The sequence below is a fragment of the Caretta caretta genome, chromosome 2, assembly GCF_965140235.1.
Source record: "Caretta caretta isolate rCarCar2 chromosome 2, rCarCar1.hap1, whole genome shotgun sequence".
Classification (NCBI taxonomy): Eukaryota; Metazoa; Chordata; order Testudines; family Cheloniidae; genus Caretta; species Caretta caretta.
This window is the reverse complement of record NC_134207.1, coordinates 175,415,197-175,433,847: the sequence shown is the minus strand read 5'-3', so window position 1 is coordinate 175,433,847 and position 18,651 is coordinate 175,415,197. Positions and strand designations below refer to the sequence as shown.

The 18,651-nt window shown below is 48.0% G+C and overlaps 1 protein-coding gene across 1 annotated transcript in view; it reads right to left on the bottom strand.

Annotated features, from left to right (window-relative positions):
• LANCL2 (LanC like glutathione S-transferase 2) overlaps positions 1–18,651 on the bottom strand; it is a 56,373-nt gene that overhangs the window by 9,026 nt on the left and 28,696 nt on the right. Inside the window, exons 5-7 of the mRNA XM_048839093.2 lie at positions 18,423–18,569; positions 3,346–3,528; positions 1,170–1,346 (exon numbers count right to left, since the gene is read on the bottom strand). Coding sequence (XP_048695050.1) covers positions 1,170–1,346; positions 3,346–3,528; positions 18,423–18,569 — 507 coding nt within the window. The remainder of the gene's footprint in view (positions 1–1,169; positions 1,347–3,345; positions 3,529–18,422; positions 18,570–18,651) is intronic.

Genomic DNA, 18,651 nt, shown 5'->3' with positions numbered 1-18,651 from the left:
TGTTTTGTTCACTCCCTCGGAAGCATCAGGCTCTGGCCACGGGTGGAAATCAGGATACTGGGCTAGATGGACCATTGATCTGACCCAATATGGTCATTCTTATGTTCTTGAAAACATTGAAGGATTGTGAGGCACTCAGACATTATAGTGATGGAGGCCATATAAAAGTACTTAAAATACATTGCGTTAGACCTGGTCAAGACAGATTGACCTACAGACATTACACATTCTACGTGACTGCTAGTGATTTATAAAATAGTTCAGATCTACATCTCTAATGCCACTGCCCTTCAAACCATGCTGCCTCCTGGGACGAATCCAGAGCCGGAAGACAGGAAATCCTGAGGTCTGATACCAGCTAGGCCTCTGGCTTGCTGGCGTTACAGTAAATATCAGAGGATACAAGCAAACAGAGCACCAATAGTTTTAAAACTTCCAACTGTTCCACAATGAAATTAATTGGAATCTACACACAGCCTCTGTACAGATGGCCACTGCTGATTTGAAGACAGTTGGGAGACTATTTTTCAAGTTTCCTCCTGAAGTATTTTAAACAGATTCAGACTGTCTAATTAATTTCAGTGAGTTAAGGCTCATAACACCCTTGTGAGATAAGAAAACAGAGGCACAGAGCTCAGATGACTTTCCCAAGATCACAAAGGGAAACAATATGTCAGAGCAGGGATTAGAACTCAGCAGCTCTCAGAGCAGTATTTACACCATGGGGCTCTCAAACCCAGCAAAAAAATAATCAACTCATTTTATATACATTGAAATCTAATCCAAGCAATTCAGAGTTCTAGAACCCCAAGGTAACAATTAGTGTGAAAGTCAATGAACCAAAGTATAATCATTACAGACCACTGAACAGTCACTGCTAGATCAGATGTCTCCTGTAGCGGATATCACAAGGGAATACCTATAGCATATTTTTAATACCACAATAGAACACTGGTTAGCTTTGTTTAGAGCAGGTATCATCTTTTCAGGCCACTCCTGTTTCTGATTCTAAACACTCCGTACATTTTGAGAATTAAACAAAAGTTACAGGTAGCATAGAAATATTATTCCTTTTTATTCTATTAGGGTATGTGACGTTTGCAATTAATCACACAGAAATTCATACATGACTGTAGCCAGCAGAGAAGCAGCGATGCAGTAAATCCCACCTTGCAAGCCCGGTAGAGATACTTTTTGTCTTCAGTTAGGTGATAGAGAGATAAGAAGGAGTAGCCATTGCCAGCGGTCCCATGGCAGATTCCATACCCTTTCCTCAGCAAACCTCTCTGCCAGATGACATCACTGCAGTCCATGGCATCCTTCAAATATTTATCCTCTTTAAAGGTCTATGGAATAAGAAAAATACTCAATGTCAACCAACCTACCCACCAATAGAGAAAGGGAGTGGAGAATGGGGCATGTTTCATCCATTCTCTAGCTATTTATAATCCACCCATCACGGCAATAATTTTCCTCTCTCTTACCAGACTGCTTCCCCTCCTGTGCAGGATAAAAGAAAATGAAGAGGACTTTATGAATCTGAAAGCATGACCAACAGAAAATACAAGATCGGGATCTTCAATTCTAGATTCTCTCTATAGATGATGAATGTGGACCATCTCAAGAGTTCTCACTCTCTCTTTTTTACTACTCCCCCCCCCCTTCAAGTTGTGACTGCGTTTGATTTAAACTTGAAATACAAAAGGGTTATTCTAATTAGATTCGTGTAACAGATGGGGGCACAAGGGGTTTCAGCCCCAACCCTTCTGGTTGGTGTCATGGGAACTGCTGGCCAAGGGCAGGTCCTCCCTGTTTCTACATTGAAACTGGGTCAAAGAAATGCTTTACATTTCATATTACCCAGTATGGCATTTGCCTCTTTACCAGAAGCACACCAAAGAGCAATAAGTTGCCTTGACTGGAGATTACTGTTTGCATTGTAGTAGCTCTGCGAGGCACTAGCCCCATTGTGCTCGGGACCATACAAGCAGTCCTCCCAGCCTGACCTTCAGTTGTGTTTCAGACACCAAGAACCCTCCCTTGCAGACTTTACTCACACCCAAAACTCCACCTGATGTTAGGTTATGTAGTCCATCAGAAAAGCAGGGATTGAAACAGATGGTTTTCACTGAGACACCAGAGACCTGTAGTCTTAAGCAGCCAGTTTCTGCTCCTTCTCTATCTGATCTCACTCAGATCAGCAGCAACACAAAAAAGGGATGGTTGACATACTTAGAGTTTTAAAAAGCCTTGATCTGTCAGTGGCTGTCATAAAGCAAGTGCACAGTACCATCAATATGAGGTGTTTGGTTTTTTGTTTGTTTTTTTTTAAATAGTTTCAGGAGCTTTGTAAAATACGACCAGCAAGGCAGAGAAAACATCTCACTATCTGAACAGCTTTTCTATACCACACAAGGACAGTCCAGATACATGACTTAACTTGAAGGTTGGGTGATTGGTTCTAATTTCCAAGGAGCTACTGTCCATTACCTAAATCCCTCTTACTTTACAGTATGGAGTACGATCTGTTGACTCTCTCTTCAATTACTTTTTATATTGCTCTTTAAGAAAGGAGACTGAGAAGTAAAAAGAAGCTGATTATGTGACCTGAACAAGACAAGGTAGGGCCAAAGAAGTGTCTGCCAACTGAAAACATTCCTGATCCTCTCAACTCCTCAAGATATACAGCATTTTGGGCTGAGAAAGCATCACATCGGGAAGGGAAAAATGGATTTCTGCAGTGTCCAGTCACTGTTCCTCTCACACTCCAGAGCACGTGCTCCTGTGGCTTCTGTTGCATTCAGCAGCACTTTAAGAGGTTTACAGTTCAAATTTCAGGTAGCAGTGCATGTAATTATACAGATAACCATGAACGCTTTTCATCAGCCCACTCAGAGACCAAGCAGAGAACCTGCCAAGGCGGCTTGTCAAAAACAGGAATCAATTTGCATAAATTTAATTAACCTGTTCGCTTACTAATGTTCTGTGACTCAGAGCTCCGGAACCTGAAAACAACAGCAGAACCAGTGAGGATACATAGGAACAAAGACTACGCTAGTGCTAAATTAATGTGATAGGATACATGTTATATTTGTCAGGCATCTGCGATCTTTGTAATCTGACATCAGCAATAAGTGCTACATCTTAATAATACTACAATCCTAAAGTAAAAGGTGGTTTAGAGATATTGATTTTTAAAATCAAAGGCACCTTTAACATTCCGAATAAAGACTCAAAGATTACAGACCAAGATTTCAAAACTAGGAGCCTAAAGATCAAGAATCACCTCTGTAGACATACGGATGCGTGAGGATGTGTGCACACATGTATAAGAGAAAGATTTACCTTATAAGCTTGCATTAGCATATGGATGACTCCCGGGGCACCATGGCACCAGTGGACTAGTCTATCAGTTTCATTGCTTAATGATGATGGATAGTTCCCAGATCTGAATTTTTTATGACGTACATAGTCAATGCTCGGTTTCACCAGCTCCGTCAAAGTCTCCTGATCCACATTTGAAACTGGCTAAGAACAAAAAAATCACACATTAAAATGCAGTTCTTTACTCTGTCCATTCGATTTTGCATACACAAACACTCATACGTAGAAACTTCCATGTACAAATCTCAAAGCTTTTTATAAGCATTTCATTAATTTACCCTCACAATACCCTTACAAGAAGCAGTATTATCCCCTTTCTACAGATGGATGAATTGAGGCATGTTGGGTGACTTATATCAAGGGGACCCAGAATGACTGTGGCAGAACTGGAATAGAACACAAGTTTCAAGACTCCTAGACCTCTATCAATGCCTTAACATAAAAAGAGAGCACTTAAGGAGGAAGGCGGTTTGGTTATTTATAACACACACACTTTAAGACAAAAGATATATAAGCCCAGTGTGATTTTAAAACAATAGCCTAACTACGTGCAATACATGCTTCCCCGAGGTGAGGTGTCCCTCATAAGGCAGCTGTCAGAGTACTGTTGTGGTCAATGACCCATCTTTCTAAATGTTTATGAAGGTGAAGTATTTTCATCATAAATAAAGCTTCCTAAACCTATGGACAGCTGAAGAAAGTAAACAAACTGAGTGGCAGGATGTAACACAGTCAGCCCAACAGTCGGTTGGGAAGAATCACATCCACAAAACAGACATCAAGGACCAGATTTTCAATATTTATTTAGGTGCCCAGCGTTGCAGGTAAGTGCTTTTGAAAATCCTAGTAGGTGCATTTGCAAATCTTTAGGCACCTAAATATCTTTGATAAATCTGGCCCGAAGTATGCTATTCTTCCCCTAGATACTCCCCATGACTTTGCATTAATGTTAATAGGATTTACATTCTTGCCATAGAGGAGAACATACCCACTGAGTTGAATGCCCACTTCAAGGTGAAGTGCTGATACCAGTACCTTTATACTTAATTAGTAAGTACAGTACATTGTGGGGTTTGCAGGTGTTCCTAATTAACGTTCCCCTCCCCTCCCACCTGCTTTATGGGATTTTTCACAATAAGGCTCCACTCTTTTCCAAGCCCACATGATCTCTGAAATTCCTGAAAGCCTTGGGAGTAGCAGGGACCCAGTAATTGAGTCAGTGACAGGGACCTCATCATTCTTTTTAAATTATTGCCCACTGTGCTCAATTTTATTACAGTGCTTCTGCAGATCTGCATTTAATAGGACCCTGCTGCAATTCACATTCCTAGAGCCAAAGGAGAAGACTTTAAACATCTACAGCTTTCAAATATGTTCACCTTGAAACTGCAATATCTATTTACTTTGTTTTTTTCTCATGTCAGACAAGGAATGTTTACTTTGCTGGCCTAGTTAGTTATAAATACCAAAGTCAGCTACTATGCTATCAGTGCGGGGCATTATTGTTTCACCGGTAATCACAGGTACTTACATAAATCCATCAGCTCTCCATACAAGCACAGAAATGTAGGGCTGGAAGGGACCTCGAGAGGTCATCTAGACCAGCCCCCTGCACTGAGGCAGGATTAAATATCTCTAGACCAGTGGATCTCAACTTGTGGCCTAATCAGCACACAGCTGTGGCCCATGCAATATCCTCAGGGCTGTAACTATGGTCGGATGTGAGGGGCACCTGCCCAGGCACTAAGCCGTCGAGGGGGTGCAAACACAGGCCCCACACTTGGACCACAACAGCAGGTGGGCAGGGCGGGCAGCACAGCTGAGCTTCCTGCAGTGGAGGTAAGATAGTGGGCATGTGGGGGGAGGTCAGGGGCTAGGACCGCAGGAGGGTCCTAGGGGACTGGGAGAAGTCCCTGGATGGGGGGCTAGATAGTAAGGCATAGTCCCTAGGTGGGGAGCTAGGTGCATGGGAGGCAGTCCCTGGGTGCGGGGCTGGGTGCTGGAGAAGACAGTCCCTAGACAAGCTGTTCTGCCCCAATAGGGCACCCGGTCTCTGCAGAGCAGGCATGTGTGCCAGCACGCTGTTGGGGGGGGTCTAGATACTGGGGAGGCACTCCACACCACGCAAGGCTCCCCATCTTTACAGGCAGGTTCCACAGCTGTGCTCTCCGGGTGCTCAGCTCAGCAGCAGCGCAGAAGTGAGGGGGGCAATACACCCAGCCATGCCAACCTTACAGTACATTAATTGATTTTTAACAGTTAATGTTTTGACTTCTTTTGCTAATTTAAAATGCTCTTAGTAGACATTTGCCAGTGTTGAAATGAAAGGCACCGTATCAATTTGAATCATAGTGCTGTCAGATAACAAATACTAAACCTAATTTTTTGTAGCTGTAGAGGTAGTATATATATATATATATATATATTTGTGTCGATGCAACCCACATAACACAGAGACCTGCATATGCAGCCCACAATGGTAAACCGGTTAAGAACCAATGCTCTAGATCATGCCTGACAGGTGTCTCTCTAACCTGTTCTTTAAACTCTTCAAATGACCAGGATTCCATGATGAATTCCTGGAGAGAAAAGAAACTTTTGAGTGAGTGGTGATTCACACCTAGATCTAGATGGTGCTGCAGTGTCACAGAAATGACTCTCCAGTCAAGAATCTTAGGGCTAATCAGTGCCTGTGATAGAAGGCAGGAGTTCTGGTAGCTAGTGTGCCTTCGGCCCAGTCTACACTACACAGTTAGATCCATGCAAGGCAGGTTACATCAACCTAGCTGTGCCTGTGTCTACACTTAAATTAGGTTCCCACGGATGTAAGTGCCCTTGCACGCCAACTTAAGACCACCACCTCCCTGAGTAGCATAGAGCCACAGTCAATGTACTTAGGTCAATACAGTCTGAGTGTAGACACCAAGTTACTTAAGGCAACCCTAACTATCCTCCAGCAGCTTTCCCACAATGCCCCACACAGCCCTCTCTGGTCACCATTGTGAACTCTGCTGTTGGGGTCACTGAGAACGGAAATGCATTCCTTCCCCTTTAAAGCCCTATGAATTTTTGAAATTCCTTTTTTGTGATTGCCCAGCTTGGCAAGCACACCTAGCAGCTCTCCGTTGTTATATGCAACTGCCCAGCTGACCATGCTGGCTACACACACCAGACACACACCTGGCTGGAGTAGACAGGAGATACTGGATCTCCTGGGCCTGTGGGGTGAGGAGGCTGTGCAGGCAGTTCCAAACCAGGTGCAGAAATGTCAGCGTCTACAAGCAGGTTGCATGGGGGAATGCAGGAGAAGGGGTCTAACAGCAGCAGTGCCGCATGAAAGCCAAGGAACTGTGGCAGGCATACCAGAAGGCCAGGGAGACCAACCATCGATCTGAGGCCAAGTCACAGATCTGCTGCATTTACAAAGAGCTGCATGGTCATACTCAGCAGAGACCCCACCACCCACAACAGCACTGTGGATACCGCCAATGAGCCAGAGTCACAAGCCCCTGCTGTGAACAGCGAGGAGGAGGAGATGGTGGCGGATGAAGAAGAGGAGGAGAGAGTATGGGGGACAGGCAACCTGGGGGGATCCAGCTGTGCAGCAAGCCGGGACCTGTTTTTGACTCCACCTCAGCCCAGCCAGTCGAGCGTGGATGAACCCAAAGCAGAGGAAGGAACCTTGGGAAGCGTGTAGATATTCAGTTACAGGGAGGGCACCCCCAAAGTAGCAGGACACATCTTTGGACCTTTCATTAATTTACTCATGCTGGAAGAGACAGTGGTATAACCGAGAGAGGTGGAGTTGCTATCTGCTTTTCATTCCTTCTAGTTAGGCAGGGGGCAGGCAGAGCAGATTGTTTACGTGCACAGGGATGTCCCATGAATCCTCCAGAGAGATCTCAATGAAACTTTCATGGGGGTATTCTGCAATCCTCTGCCAAAAGTTTCTAGGGAAGGCTGCCTTCCTATGCTACTCAGTGAAAACTTCAGCAAGCACCACTGCAGTACACGGGCTAGCAGCATACACAGGCCCAAGCAGCTTCAGGATGCCAGCCGCAGTTGTGCTCTCTCTACCTTTGCTACCCTCAGGAGTGAGGCATAGCTAAAATCACCACGACCCTGTGCAAAACGGTGCCAGTATCCAGTGCCCCTGCCCTATGCTACTAGAATCATTCAACTGAGCAATTCCCTCATTTCCCCAACCCTCAGTGGGCCACACTCACCATGGCTAGGGCTGTGACTGGTGCCACGCATAAGCAATCCCAAGCAGAACCACAGGCGCTGACTCCGTGGGTGCTCCAGTGCTGGAGCACCCAGAAGGAAAAATTAGTGGGTGCTCTGCATCCACCGGCAGCCAAGCTCCCCTCCTCGCCCCACCTCACCTCCTCCTCTGTTGCCGCCTCCTCCCGAGCGCGCCGCATCTCTGCTCCTCCACCTACCTCCCAGCGCTTGCCGATGCCACACAGCTGTAGCAAGCTCCGGGAGGGAGGGGGGAGGAGTGGGAACATGGCACACCCGGGGAGGGGGTGGGGCCAGGCATTTCGGGAAGGAATAGGAATAGGGGCAGGAAGGGGGCGTAGCTGGGTTAGGGACTTTGGAGAAAGGGGCAGGGCTGGGGGCAGCAGGAGGTTGAGCACCCACCGGCGCCAGTACAAGTCGGTGCCTATCAGCAGAAGTGAAAATCTAGTGCTTAAAACTAAAGGGGAGCGGAAGAGGGGGAGGGTGATTTCAGCCTCTTAAGTTTCATTTTCATAGCAAATACACTGACAATAAATACCTCTGTGTGTTTTGTCTGCAGCTGCTGCCATTGCAGCCTTCACAGTTTCCCCCTCCACAGAATGCCTGGGCCAGATAAGGTGGAGAAAGGAGAGGACTCAAGGTGACGTGTTCAATGAGATCCCACAGGCCAGTGCTACATCAGACAGCAAGCACAGGGCCTGGAGGATGAACACTGCGGACAGCCTTGAGGAGGACAGGGGAGAGAGGAGAAAGGCACAGGAAAAGGAGAGGGAGATGCACCAGGAAATAATGGGATATCTCAAGCAGCAAAATACAGATGCTGTAGACCAGTGGTCACCGACCCATCGATCGCGATTGACTGGTCGATCCTGGAGACTCTCCCAGTTGATCACGATCTCCAGTGGTGCAGCGGAGCTGCTGCTAAGGCAGACTCTCTGCCTACCCCGGCGCCAAGCCGCTCCCAGAAGCGGCCAGTGCGGCCCCCGGAGGGGGAGGAAGGGGTCTCCGTGCACTGTTCCTGCCTGCAAACACTGCCCCCACAGCTCCTATTGGGTGGGAATAGGGAACTGTGGCCAATGGGAGCTGCGGGGGCGGTGCCTGCAGAGAGGTGTAGCGCGCAGAGCCACATTGGTCCCTTCCAGGAGTGGCATGGGGCCGGGGCCACCCGAGGTAAGTGCCACCCCCTTCAGTGGGCAGGTTCTGAATGGCTCTGCAACATTAAGACCAGGTATAGCATGAGTACAGCAGGCCCAGTTATGCTGGCCCAGCATTTCTCTTCCATCACCCAACCTGCAGCCTCTTGGAGCCAGCACCCCCATACCACCTCCTACACCCAAGCCCCTGCCCCAGCCCTGAGTCCCCTCCCAGAGCCAGCACCCCATACCCCCTCCTGCACCCCAACACTCTGCCCCAACCTGGAGCCCCCTCCTGCACCCAAACTCCCTCCCAGAGCTTGCACCCCCTGCCCCAGGCTCAGCCCAGAGCCCCCTCCCACACTATGAACCCCTCAGGCCTCAGCCCAGAGCCCACTCCCCGTCCCGAACCCCAACCCCCTGCCCCAGCCCGGTGAAAGTGAGTGAGGGTGAGCAATGGAGATGGGGGGGATGGAGTGAGGGGGGTGGGGCCTTGGGGAAGCGGCCGGGTAGATCCTGGGTTGCCCTTAAATTCAAAAAGTGGCCTTGGGCGTAAAAAGGTTGGAGACCACTGCTGTAAACTCTGGTGGACCTGCATGTTCCACAATCCCGTGCTCGCCTCCTCTGCAGCCCATTGAGAACTCAGTATCGGGACCTCCCTAAAAACCCCCAACATTCTGCGTGGCCTTACAGGTCTCAGCACCACCCTAACCACTCCACCCTGGAGGACATTAGAAGAATCACGGCTTCACATACGCTGACCTGAGAAAGCCACTGTTGGTATATGTGTAGCTGGAATGGATGGGAATGTTATTTCCCCTTCATAAGTTCTGTTCTCTAAATTTATTAAGTTTTACTGTGTTTTTAATATATTTGTTTTTAAATTGCCTGGGATGTTTTTGCACTGATTTTGTTACAGAATAATTCTATTATTTAGAACAGAATTCATCTTTATCAGGTCACAAGATATGCTGGACGGTGCTCATCAGTTCGGAAAGCGACCAGTTACCTGTTGCTGCACAGTGTCACTTACCGCATAAGATCATTCACACACAAAAACTAGTAGGTGCACGGATAATGTTGTATCTCTACATGTACAGCTATCACCACCCAACACATACCGTGCCAAAAAAGAGCAGGGCCAGGTACAGCACACTACCACCACACCCACCACTCTGGCTCACTATTAAAATGGTCTTTCAAAGCCTCCCTGAGCCGTATAAGCTCAACATTGAGCTCTTCTAATAGCCCTTGTATCTGGCTGTTCAAATTCAGCAGAGAGCTGCTCCACCTCTGCGGAAACTTTCCCCCTTTCCTTCACAGATCTGATGCAGGACACAGCAGGCAGCTGTAACCATTGGGATATTTTTCTTATTGGAGGTTCCATCTTGTGAGTAAATAATGCCAGTGTCCCTTCAAACAACCAAAGGCACATTCAGCTGTCATTCTGCACCTGCTGAGCCAATAGCGGAAGCTTTTCTTGGTGGTGTCGAGGTGGCCGATGTACAGCTTGATGAGCCAGGGCAGCAAGGGGTAGGCTGGGTTACCCAGGATACTATAGGCATTTCAACATTGCCAGTGGCAATCCACCAGTCGGAGGTGGGGGGGTGCGATAGCTTTCTGAACAGTCCTGTATTCCTAACAATGCGAGCATTGTGCACCTTCCCTGACCAGCCAGAGTCAGAGAAGCATCCCTGGTGACCCACCAGCAATTGCATAACAATAGAAAAGTAGCCCTTTCTGTTGATGTACTCTGTGGCAAGGTGGTCTGGTGTCAAAATAGTGATATGTATTCTGTTTATCGCTCTATCGCAGTTCGAGAACCCCACCGCTGCAAATCCATCCACTGTGTCCTGCACATTGCCAAGAGTCACAGTCCTGCGTAGCAGCAGACAATTAAGAGCCCTGCACACCTGCAGGACCACAGCCTCCATAATGGATTTCCCAACTCCAAATTGATTCCCAACTGACCAATAGCAATCTGGCGTTTTAAGTTTCCACTGTGCAATCACCACCCGTTTCTCCACTCTCAGTGCAGCTCTCATTTTGGTGTTGCTGAGCTGGAGGGCAGGGGCCGGGGGGATGCAAACTCTGTACACACATCCAGGAATATGGCCTTGCTTATCCGAAAGTTCTGTGCCTCTGCTCATCATCCCAAACCTGTATTATGATGCGATTCCACTAGCCAGTGCTTCCACTAGCCAGGAGTTGGTTCTTGCCATTTCCCATAGCAACATGTCCTCCAAGAATCGTCATGTTCCCCACGGCTCTGCAAATACTGCGGGATCGTGCGCCCTGTGCTTTCAATGCTCATGAAAATACTGCAGAGCTGAGCAGGCTCCACGTTTTTGTCAGAGATGATGTACGTCGAGGACAACCATGCCGATTTGTGGGATTTTGAAAAAACAAACAAACAAACAAACAAAAAAAGTGCGAAAAATATGGCGATACAGATGACGTTATGGGATGGAGACAGCTGCAAACTGGGAAGTTGACCCCATGCTCCCAGTCACCCTGGCACAACTTGTTTCAGCCCCATCATGCATTGCAAAAGCTTCCCAAAAGACAGTGCACTGTATGGTGAAGAGTTACACACTGGGATACTCATGGTGCACTGCACTCTGCATAGATACAAGCTCTCTTGGTGAGTACACAGCACGCTGACATAAGGAGCCAACCATGCACATGCACAAGCGATGTGCTTACTGCGGCGGCTGTAAGTTGCTCGTACAGACATGGCCTTAGACACACGGTCTCAAGCTGTGCACAGGAGTGTAGCCACTGGACCACCTTCTGATTGTGCCAGCAGTGTGTAGTCCTTGTGCCACCTGAGTGCAATTGTATTCAGTACTCATGCAGGGATAGACCTGCGGAGTGAGACTTTTTACACCTTTCTTTCCTTGCTTGTGCTCCCATTTAGGTCTGTGCAAAATCAAGTCCTTTAATTTCAGTTGACCTTTGTTTTAAAGTTAAGAGCCAGTGATAGGGACATGTGTTTCTATTGAATGTTGTTTCACTCAGACCACAATAACGGCAGCAAGCTAATAACTGGAAAGAACTACTGTCCTTTAGTACAGATACAGCAGGAACTAAAAAATGTACCAGCAGAGCCCTCTATGGTAGACACAACATATGCTGACAGGAGTTTCCCTGTTGGCATAGTAACACCACCTCACCAAACAACATTTGCTATTCCAACTGAAGCACTCTTCTGTTGGCACAGTTGTGTCTGTATGGGGGGCTTCACTGGCACAGCAATGTTGGCTACAGGGCATTGTCTTTCCAGGCCTCTAAACGACACAGCTATGCTGACAGAACTTTGTAGTATAGACCCAGCCTGAGATCATAAGCTCTTTGGGAGAGGGATTGTCTTTTTGTTCTGTATTTGGACAGGACCAAGCAAAACGGGTCAATACAAATAACAAATAGAGTAGTTATTAAAGACACAAACTTACAAATTAGCTAAGCCCTGGTCTACACTAGGACTTTAGATCGAATTTAGCAGCGTTAAATCGATTTAAACCTGCACCCGTCCACACAATGAAGCCCTTTATTTCGACTTAAAGGGCTCTTAAAATCGATTTCCTTACTCCACCCCTGACAAGTGGATTAGCGCTTAAATCGACGTTGCCGGCTCGAATTTGGGGTACTGTGGACACAATTCGATGGTATTGGCCTCCGGGAGCTATCCCAGAGTGCTCCATTCTGACCGCTCTGGACAGCGCTCTCAACTCAGATGCACTGGCCAGGTAGACAGGAAAAGAACCGCGAACTTTTGAATCTCATTTCCTGTTTGGCCAGCGTGGCAAGCTGCAGGTGACCATGCAGAGCTCATCAGCAGAGGTGACCATGATGGAGTCCCAGAATCGCAAAAGAGCTCCAGCATGGACTGAACGGGAGGTACGGGATCTGATCGCTGTTTGGGGAGAGGAATCCGTGCTATCAGAACTCCGTTCCAGTTTTCGAAATGCCAAAACCTTTCTGAAAATCTCCCAGGGCATGAAGGACAGAGGCCATAACAGGGACCCGAAGCAGTGCCGCGTGAAACTGAAGGAGCTGAGGCAAGCCTACCAGAAAACCAGAGAGGCGAACGGCCGCTCTGGGTCAGAGCCCCAAACATGCCGCTTCTATGATGAGCTGCATGCCATTTTAGGGGGTTCAGCCACCACTACCCCAGCCGTGTTGTTTGACTCCTTCAATGGAGATGGAGGCAATACAGAAGTAGGTTTTGGGGACGAAGAAGATGATGATGAGGAGGTTGTAGATAGCTCACAGCAAGCAAGCGGAGAAACCGGTTTTCCCGACAGCCAGGAACTGTTTCTCACCCTAGACCTGGAGCCAGTACCCCCCGAACCCACCCAAGGCTGCCTCCTGGACTCAGCAGGCGGAGAAGGGACCTCTGGTGAGTGTACCTTTTAAAATGCTATACATGGTTTAAAAGCAAGCATGTGAAAGGATTACTTTGCCCTGGCATTTGCGGTTCTGCCTTTGCAAAAGGTTTCTGGGGAGGGCAGCCTTATTTCGTCCTTCATGGTAGGACACTTTACCACTCCAGGCCAGCAACACGTACTGGGGAATCACTGTAGAACAAAGCATTGCAGTGTATGTTTGCTGGCATTCAACCAAAATCCGTTCACGCGGTGGGAGGAGGCAAAATGCGACCTTGTAACGAAAGCACATGTGCTATGTATGTAATGTTAACTTTCAAGGTTTACCCTGAAAGAGTGTAGCCACTGTTTTATAAAATGTGTCTTTTTAAATACCGCTGTCCCTTTTTTTTTCTCCACCAGCTGCATGTGTTTCAATGATCACAGGATCTTCTCCTTCCCAGAGGCTAGTGAAGCTTAGAAAGAAAAAAAAACGCACTCGCGATGAAATGTTCTCCGAGCTCATGCTGTCCTCCCACACTGACAGAGCACAGACGAATGCGTGGAGGCAAATAATGTCAGAGTGCAGGAAAGCACAAAATGACCGGGAGGAGAGGTGGAGGGCTGAAGAGAGTAAGTGGCGGGCTGAAGAGAGTAAGTGGCGGGCTGAAGACAGGGCTGAAGCTCAAATGTGGCGGCAGCGTGATGAGAGGAGGCAGGATTCAATGCTGAGGCTGCTGCAGGACCAAACCAGTATGCTCCAGTGTATGGTTGAGCTGCAGCAAAGGCAGCTGGAGCACAGACTGCCACTGCAGCCCCTCTGTAACCAACCGCCCTCCTCCCCAAGTTCCATAGCCTCCACACCCAGACGCCCAAGAACACGGTGGGGAGGCCTCCGGCCAACCAGCCATTCCCCCACAGAGGATTGCCCAAAAAAAAGAAGGCTGTCATTCAATAAATTTTAAAGTTGTAAACTTTTAAAGTGCTGTGCTTAAAGTGCTGTGTGGCATTTTCCTTCCCTCCTCCACCACCCCTCCTGGGATACCTTGGTAGTCATCCCCCTATTTGTGTGATGAATGAATAACGAATGCATGACTGTGAAGCAGCAATGACTTTATTGGCTCTGCAAGCAATGATTAAAGGGAGGAGGGGAGGGTGGTTAGCTTACAGGGAAGTAGAGTGAACCAAGGGGCGGGGGGGTTCATCAAGGAGAAACAAACAGAACTTTCACACTGTAGCCTGGCCAGTCATGAAACTGTTTTTCAAAGCTTCTCTGATGCGTACCGCGCCCTCCTGTGCTCTTCTAACCGCCCTGGTGTCTGGCTGCGCGTAACCAGCAGCCAGGCGATTTGCCTCAACCTCCCACCCCGCCATAAACGTCTCCCCCTTACTCTCACAGATATTGTGGAGCACACAGCAAGCAGTAATAACAGTGGGAATATTGGTTTCGCTGAGGTCTAAGCGAGTCAATAAACTGCGCCAGCGCGCCTTTAAACGTCCAAATGCACATTCTACCACCATTCTGCACTTGCTCAGCCTGTAGTTGAACAGCTCCTGACCACTGTCCAGGCTGCCTGTGTACGGCTTCATGAGCCATGGCATTAAGGGGTAGGCTGGGTCCCCAAGGATACATATAGGCATTTCAACATCCCCAACAGTTATTTTCTGGTCTGGGAATAAAGTCCCTTCCTGCAGCTTTTGAAACAGACCAGAGTTCCTGAAGATGCGAGCATCATGCACCTTTCCCGGCCATCCCACGTTGATGTTGGTGAAACGTCCCTTGTGATCCACCAGAGCTTGCAGCACTATCGAAAAGTACCCCTTGCGGTTTATGTACTCGGCGGCTTGGTGCTCCGGTGCCAAGATAGGGATATGGGTTCCATCTATAGCCCCACCACAGTTAGGGAATCCCATTGCAGCAAAGCCATCCACTATGACCTGCACATTTCCCAGGGTCACTACCCTTGATATCAGCAGATCTTTGATTGCGTGGGCTACTTGCATCACAGCAGCCCCCACAGTAGATTTGCCCACTCCAAATTGATTCCCAACTGACCGGTAGCTGTCTGGCGTTGCAAGCTTCCACAGGGCTATCGCCACTCGCTTCTCAACTGTGAGGGCTGCTCTCATCTTGGTATTCATGCGCTTCAGGACAGGGGAAAGCAAGTCACAAAGTTCCATGAAAGTGCCCTTACGCATGCGAAAGTTTCGTAGCCACTGGGAATCGTCCCAGACCTGCAACACTATGCGGTCCCACCAGTCTGTGCTTGTTTCCCGAGCCCAGAATCGGCGTTCCACAGCATGAACCTGCCCCATTAGCACCATGATGCATGCATTGTCAGGGCCCATGCTTTCAGAGAAATCTGTGTCCATGTCCTGATCACTCATGGGACCGCGCTGACGTCGCCTCCTCGCCCGGTATCGCGTTGCCATGTTCTGGTGCTGCATATACTGCTGAATAATGCGTGTGGTGGTTAATGTGCTCCTAATTGCCAAAGTGAGCTGAGCGGGCTCCATGCTTGCCGTGGTATGGCGTCCGCACAGAAAAAAGGCGCGGAACGATTGTCTGCCGTTGCTCTGACGGAGGGAGGGGCGACTGACGACACGGCTTACAGGGTTGGCTTCAGGGAGCTAAAATCAACAAAGGGGGTGCCTGTACATCAAGGAGTATTTCAGGCAGGACTGCACGGAGGGTTCCAATAAGAAATGGTGCACCTAAGTTATCGTTGTTATTGGAACAAGGAGGTTAGCCTGGCCTCTGATTGATACATGGCTAGATTTACCTCGCTGCACCTTCTCTGTGAGTGACTGCAGTGTGACCTAGAGGAATGAGTCCCCTAGACAGGGGAGGAGGCAAATGAGTACAAAACAAATCTGGTCTATTTCTTGTTTTGACCCACTCCATCTATCTTTTACATCTTTGGCTGGCAGCAGACGGTGCAGAAGGACTGCATGCCATCCACATCTCATGGCTGCTCGGCAGAAGATGGTACAGTACGCCTGCTAGCCATCCCCATCTCTTGCCTGCCTGGCAGAAGATGGTGCAATACGACTGCTAGCAATCCTCATCTCTTGCCTGCCTGGCAGAAGATGGTACAGTACGACTGCTAGCAGTCCGTATCGCCTGCCTGCTCACCATAAGACGGTTCAATAGGACTGACTGCAGGACTAAAGAGAATGACCTGGTCAAGTCACTCCAAATGTAGTCCCTGCGCCCATGTCTGCCCAGGCGCTCCCAGCCGACGCGGCCAGGAGCACCTCGGACACGATGAGGACGACTACCAGTCGTATTGCACCGTCTGCTGCCAGAAGGCAAGGGGTTACTGCTACTGTGCAGCAAAGCCGTACCGCGTCTGCCAGCACCCAGGAGACATAGGGTGACGGTTACCTGAGCGGGCTCCATGCTTGCTGTGGTATGGCGTCTGCACAGGTAACTCAGGAAAAAAGGCGCGAAATGATTGTCTGCCCTTGCTTTCACGGGGGGAGGGAGGGAACGGGAGGCTGACGATATGTACCCAGAACCACCCGCGACAATGTTTTAGCCCCATCAGGCATTGGGATCTCAACCCAGAATTCCAATGGGCAGCGGAGACTGCGGGAACTGTGGGATAGCTACCCACAGTGCAACGCTCCGGAAGTCGACGCTTGCCTCGGTACTGTGGAAGCGCTCCGCCGAGTTAATGCACTTAATGCACTTAGAGCATTTTCTGTGGGGACACACACACTCGAATTTATAAAACCGATTTCTAAAAAACCGACTTCTATAAATTCGACCTTATTCCGTAGTGTAGACATACCCTAAGAACTGTTAGATGGAGGGAAAGAGGTTTATTTAAATGATTAGAGGAGGAGACTTGGCCTTGAGATTCCTGGCTCAGATCTGCCCCGGCTCACTGTTACTTAACACTGCTGTGCCTTGGTTCATCCAGCTATAAGGAGGTATAATAATACTTACTAACCTCACAGTGGTGTTGCAAGGAACAGTTTGTAAGGGCTAGAGATCTTCAGATCACAGGCAGTATGTACAAAGTAGGATTATAATTAAAGAAATAAAAAACTCCTAAGTTCTTTGCCAAAAAGTTCTTTGCCAAAAAGTTCTCCTTCTCTTCTCAAAAGCCCACATATCTTGTTCCCGCTGCAGGAAATGACTCAACTCTGAGCCAGTCACGACGTTTAGTGGACAATGAAAAGCCATAAACCTAATAATGTATAAGTAAGTTTTGTGGTCACTGTCAAAAGCAGCAATCTTTCAGAGAAAGAAATTATAATTCTGCCTAGATTTATGATCAGAGTGGTTGCCACTTATAACCAGCATTATTTGACAGAATTATTTCTGTTAATTAGCCACCTGAAACAGCAAAGAAAGAGGAAAGGGTTGGAAAGAGGTAGTGATTTTCCTAAGGGAGGGGATGTTATCAGGAGGGTCAATGGGGGACAGGGGAAGAAAAGGGGAGCAAGAAAAGATGAGGATTCTCAAGGAGGAAAAGTGGGAGGTCAAGGAGAGGGCACAGTAAATTATGGCACTCAGACTGAAAGGCAGCAAAGTCCTTGCACTTGGCGGGGAAAAGGGTGCTCTTCATGAGCAGATAAGAAACTTGATATTACCTGAGGCAGAACAAAGACTGCCAGCACCTTTGGAAAGTAGAACGTGGGGGATACATTAGACTTTGCAGCCCAACAGCCACAATGTTGTACAATGACATTTGCTGAAATTATTTCCAGATCTCATCACTAATATGAAGATGAGGCATATGCTGCTTATCTTCAAATGTCAGCTTCGCCTTTGAGAGTCACTGTGGGACCTGGGAGGGATGGCATTTGAGGTGCAGGAAAGCAGTGAAAGTACAGAGGACTGCAAGTTGGTTAAGAACAACAGGCAGGGCAGAGTTGTGGGCAACAACCCAAGGGAGTGGGGAACATCAGAATAAACCAGGCTAGACATCAACAGGATGAAGGTGCTTGAGACAATGTAGTTTTCTGGAGCTGGGAGATGGTGAAAAATACACTCAAAGTGGAGGCTGGTGGAGGCGAGATCAGGGAAAGGGGAACGGAGCCATTTCTGATGGCAAGATCAATGCTGTGAACAGGAAAACAGGTGAGAGAAATGATAACTGAAGATTAAGAGCCAAGAGACAAGTTGGAAGAGCGATGGTCAAGGGGGTCCTTTAACACGCACAATGAAACCCTCAATAAGGTTCAGACTTTACTAAGTTTTAGGGGCCATTATGCTAAGTGAATGAAACTAACCACTTTTTTCATACAACAGAACCTTACCTTGGAACACTAGTTTACCTACCTGCATTAGCATGTAATAGATCCCAGCCACGCCATGGGCTGCTCCAATGTACTGCTTCCTGTGCCATTGGTACAACAGAGGGCAGCGTTCAGTTTTACGTTCCTCCTTTGAAAAGTTTTTACCTGACTCAATAATGGCATCTACCACCTAATGTTGAAATAGAACACACACTTGCCATTAATATCGCTTTCATTTATTCAGAGAGGAGTATTTTACAAAGAATTGTAAG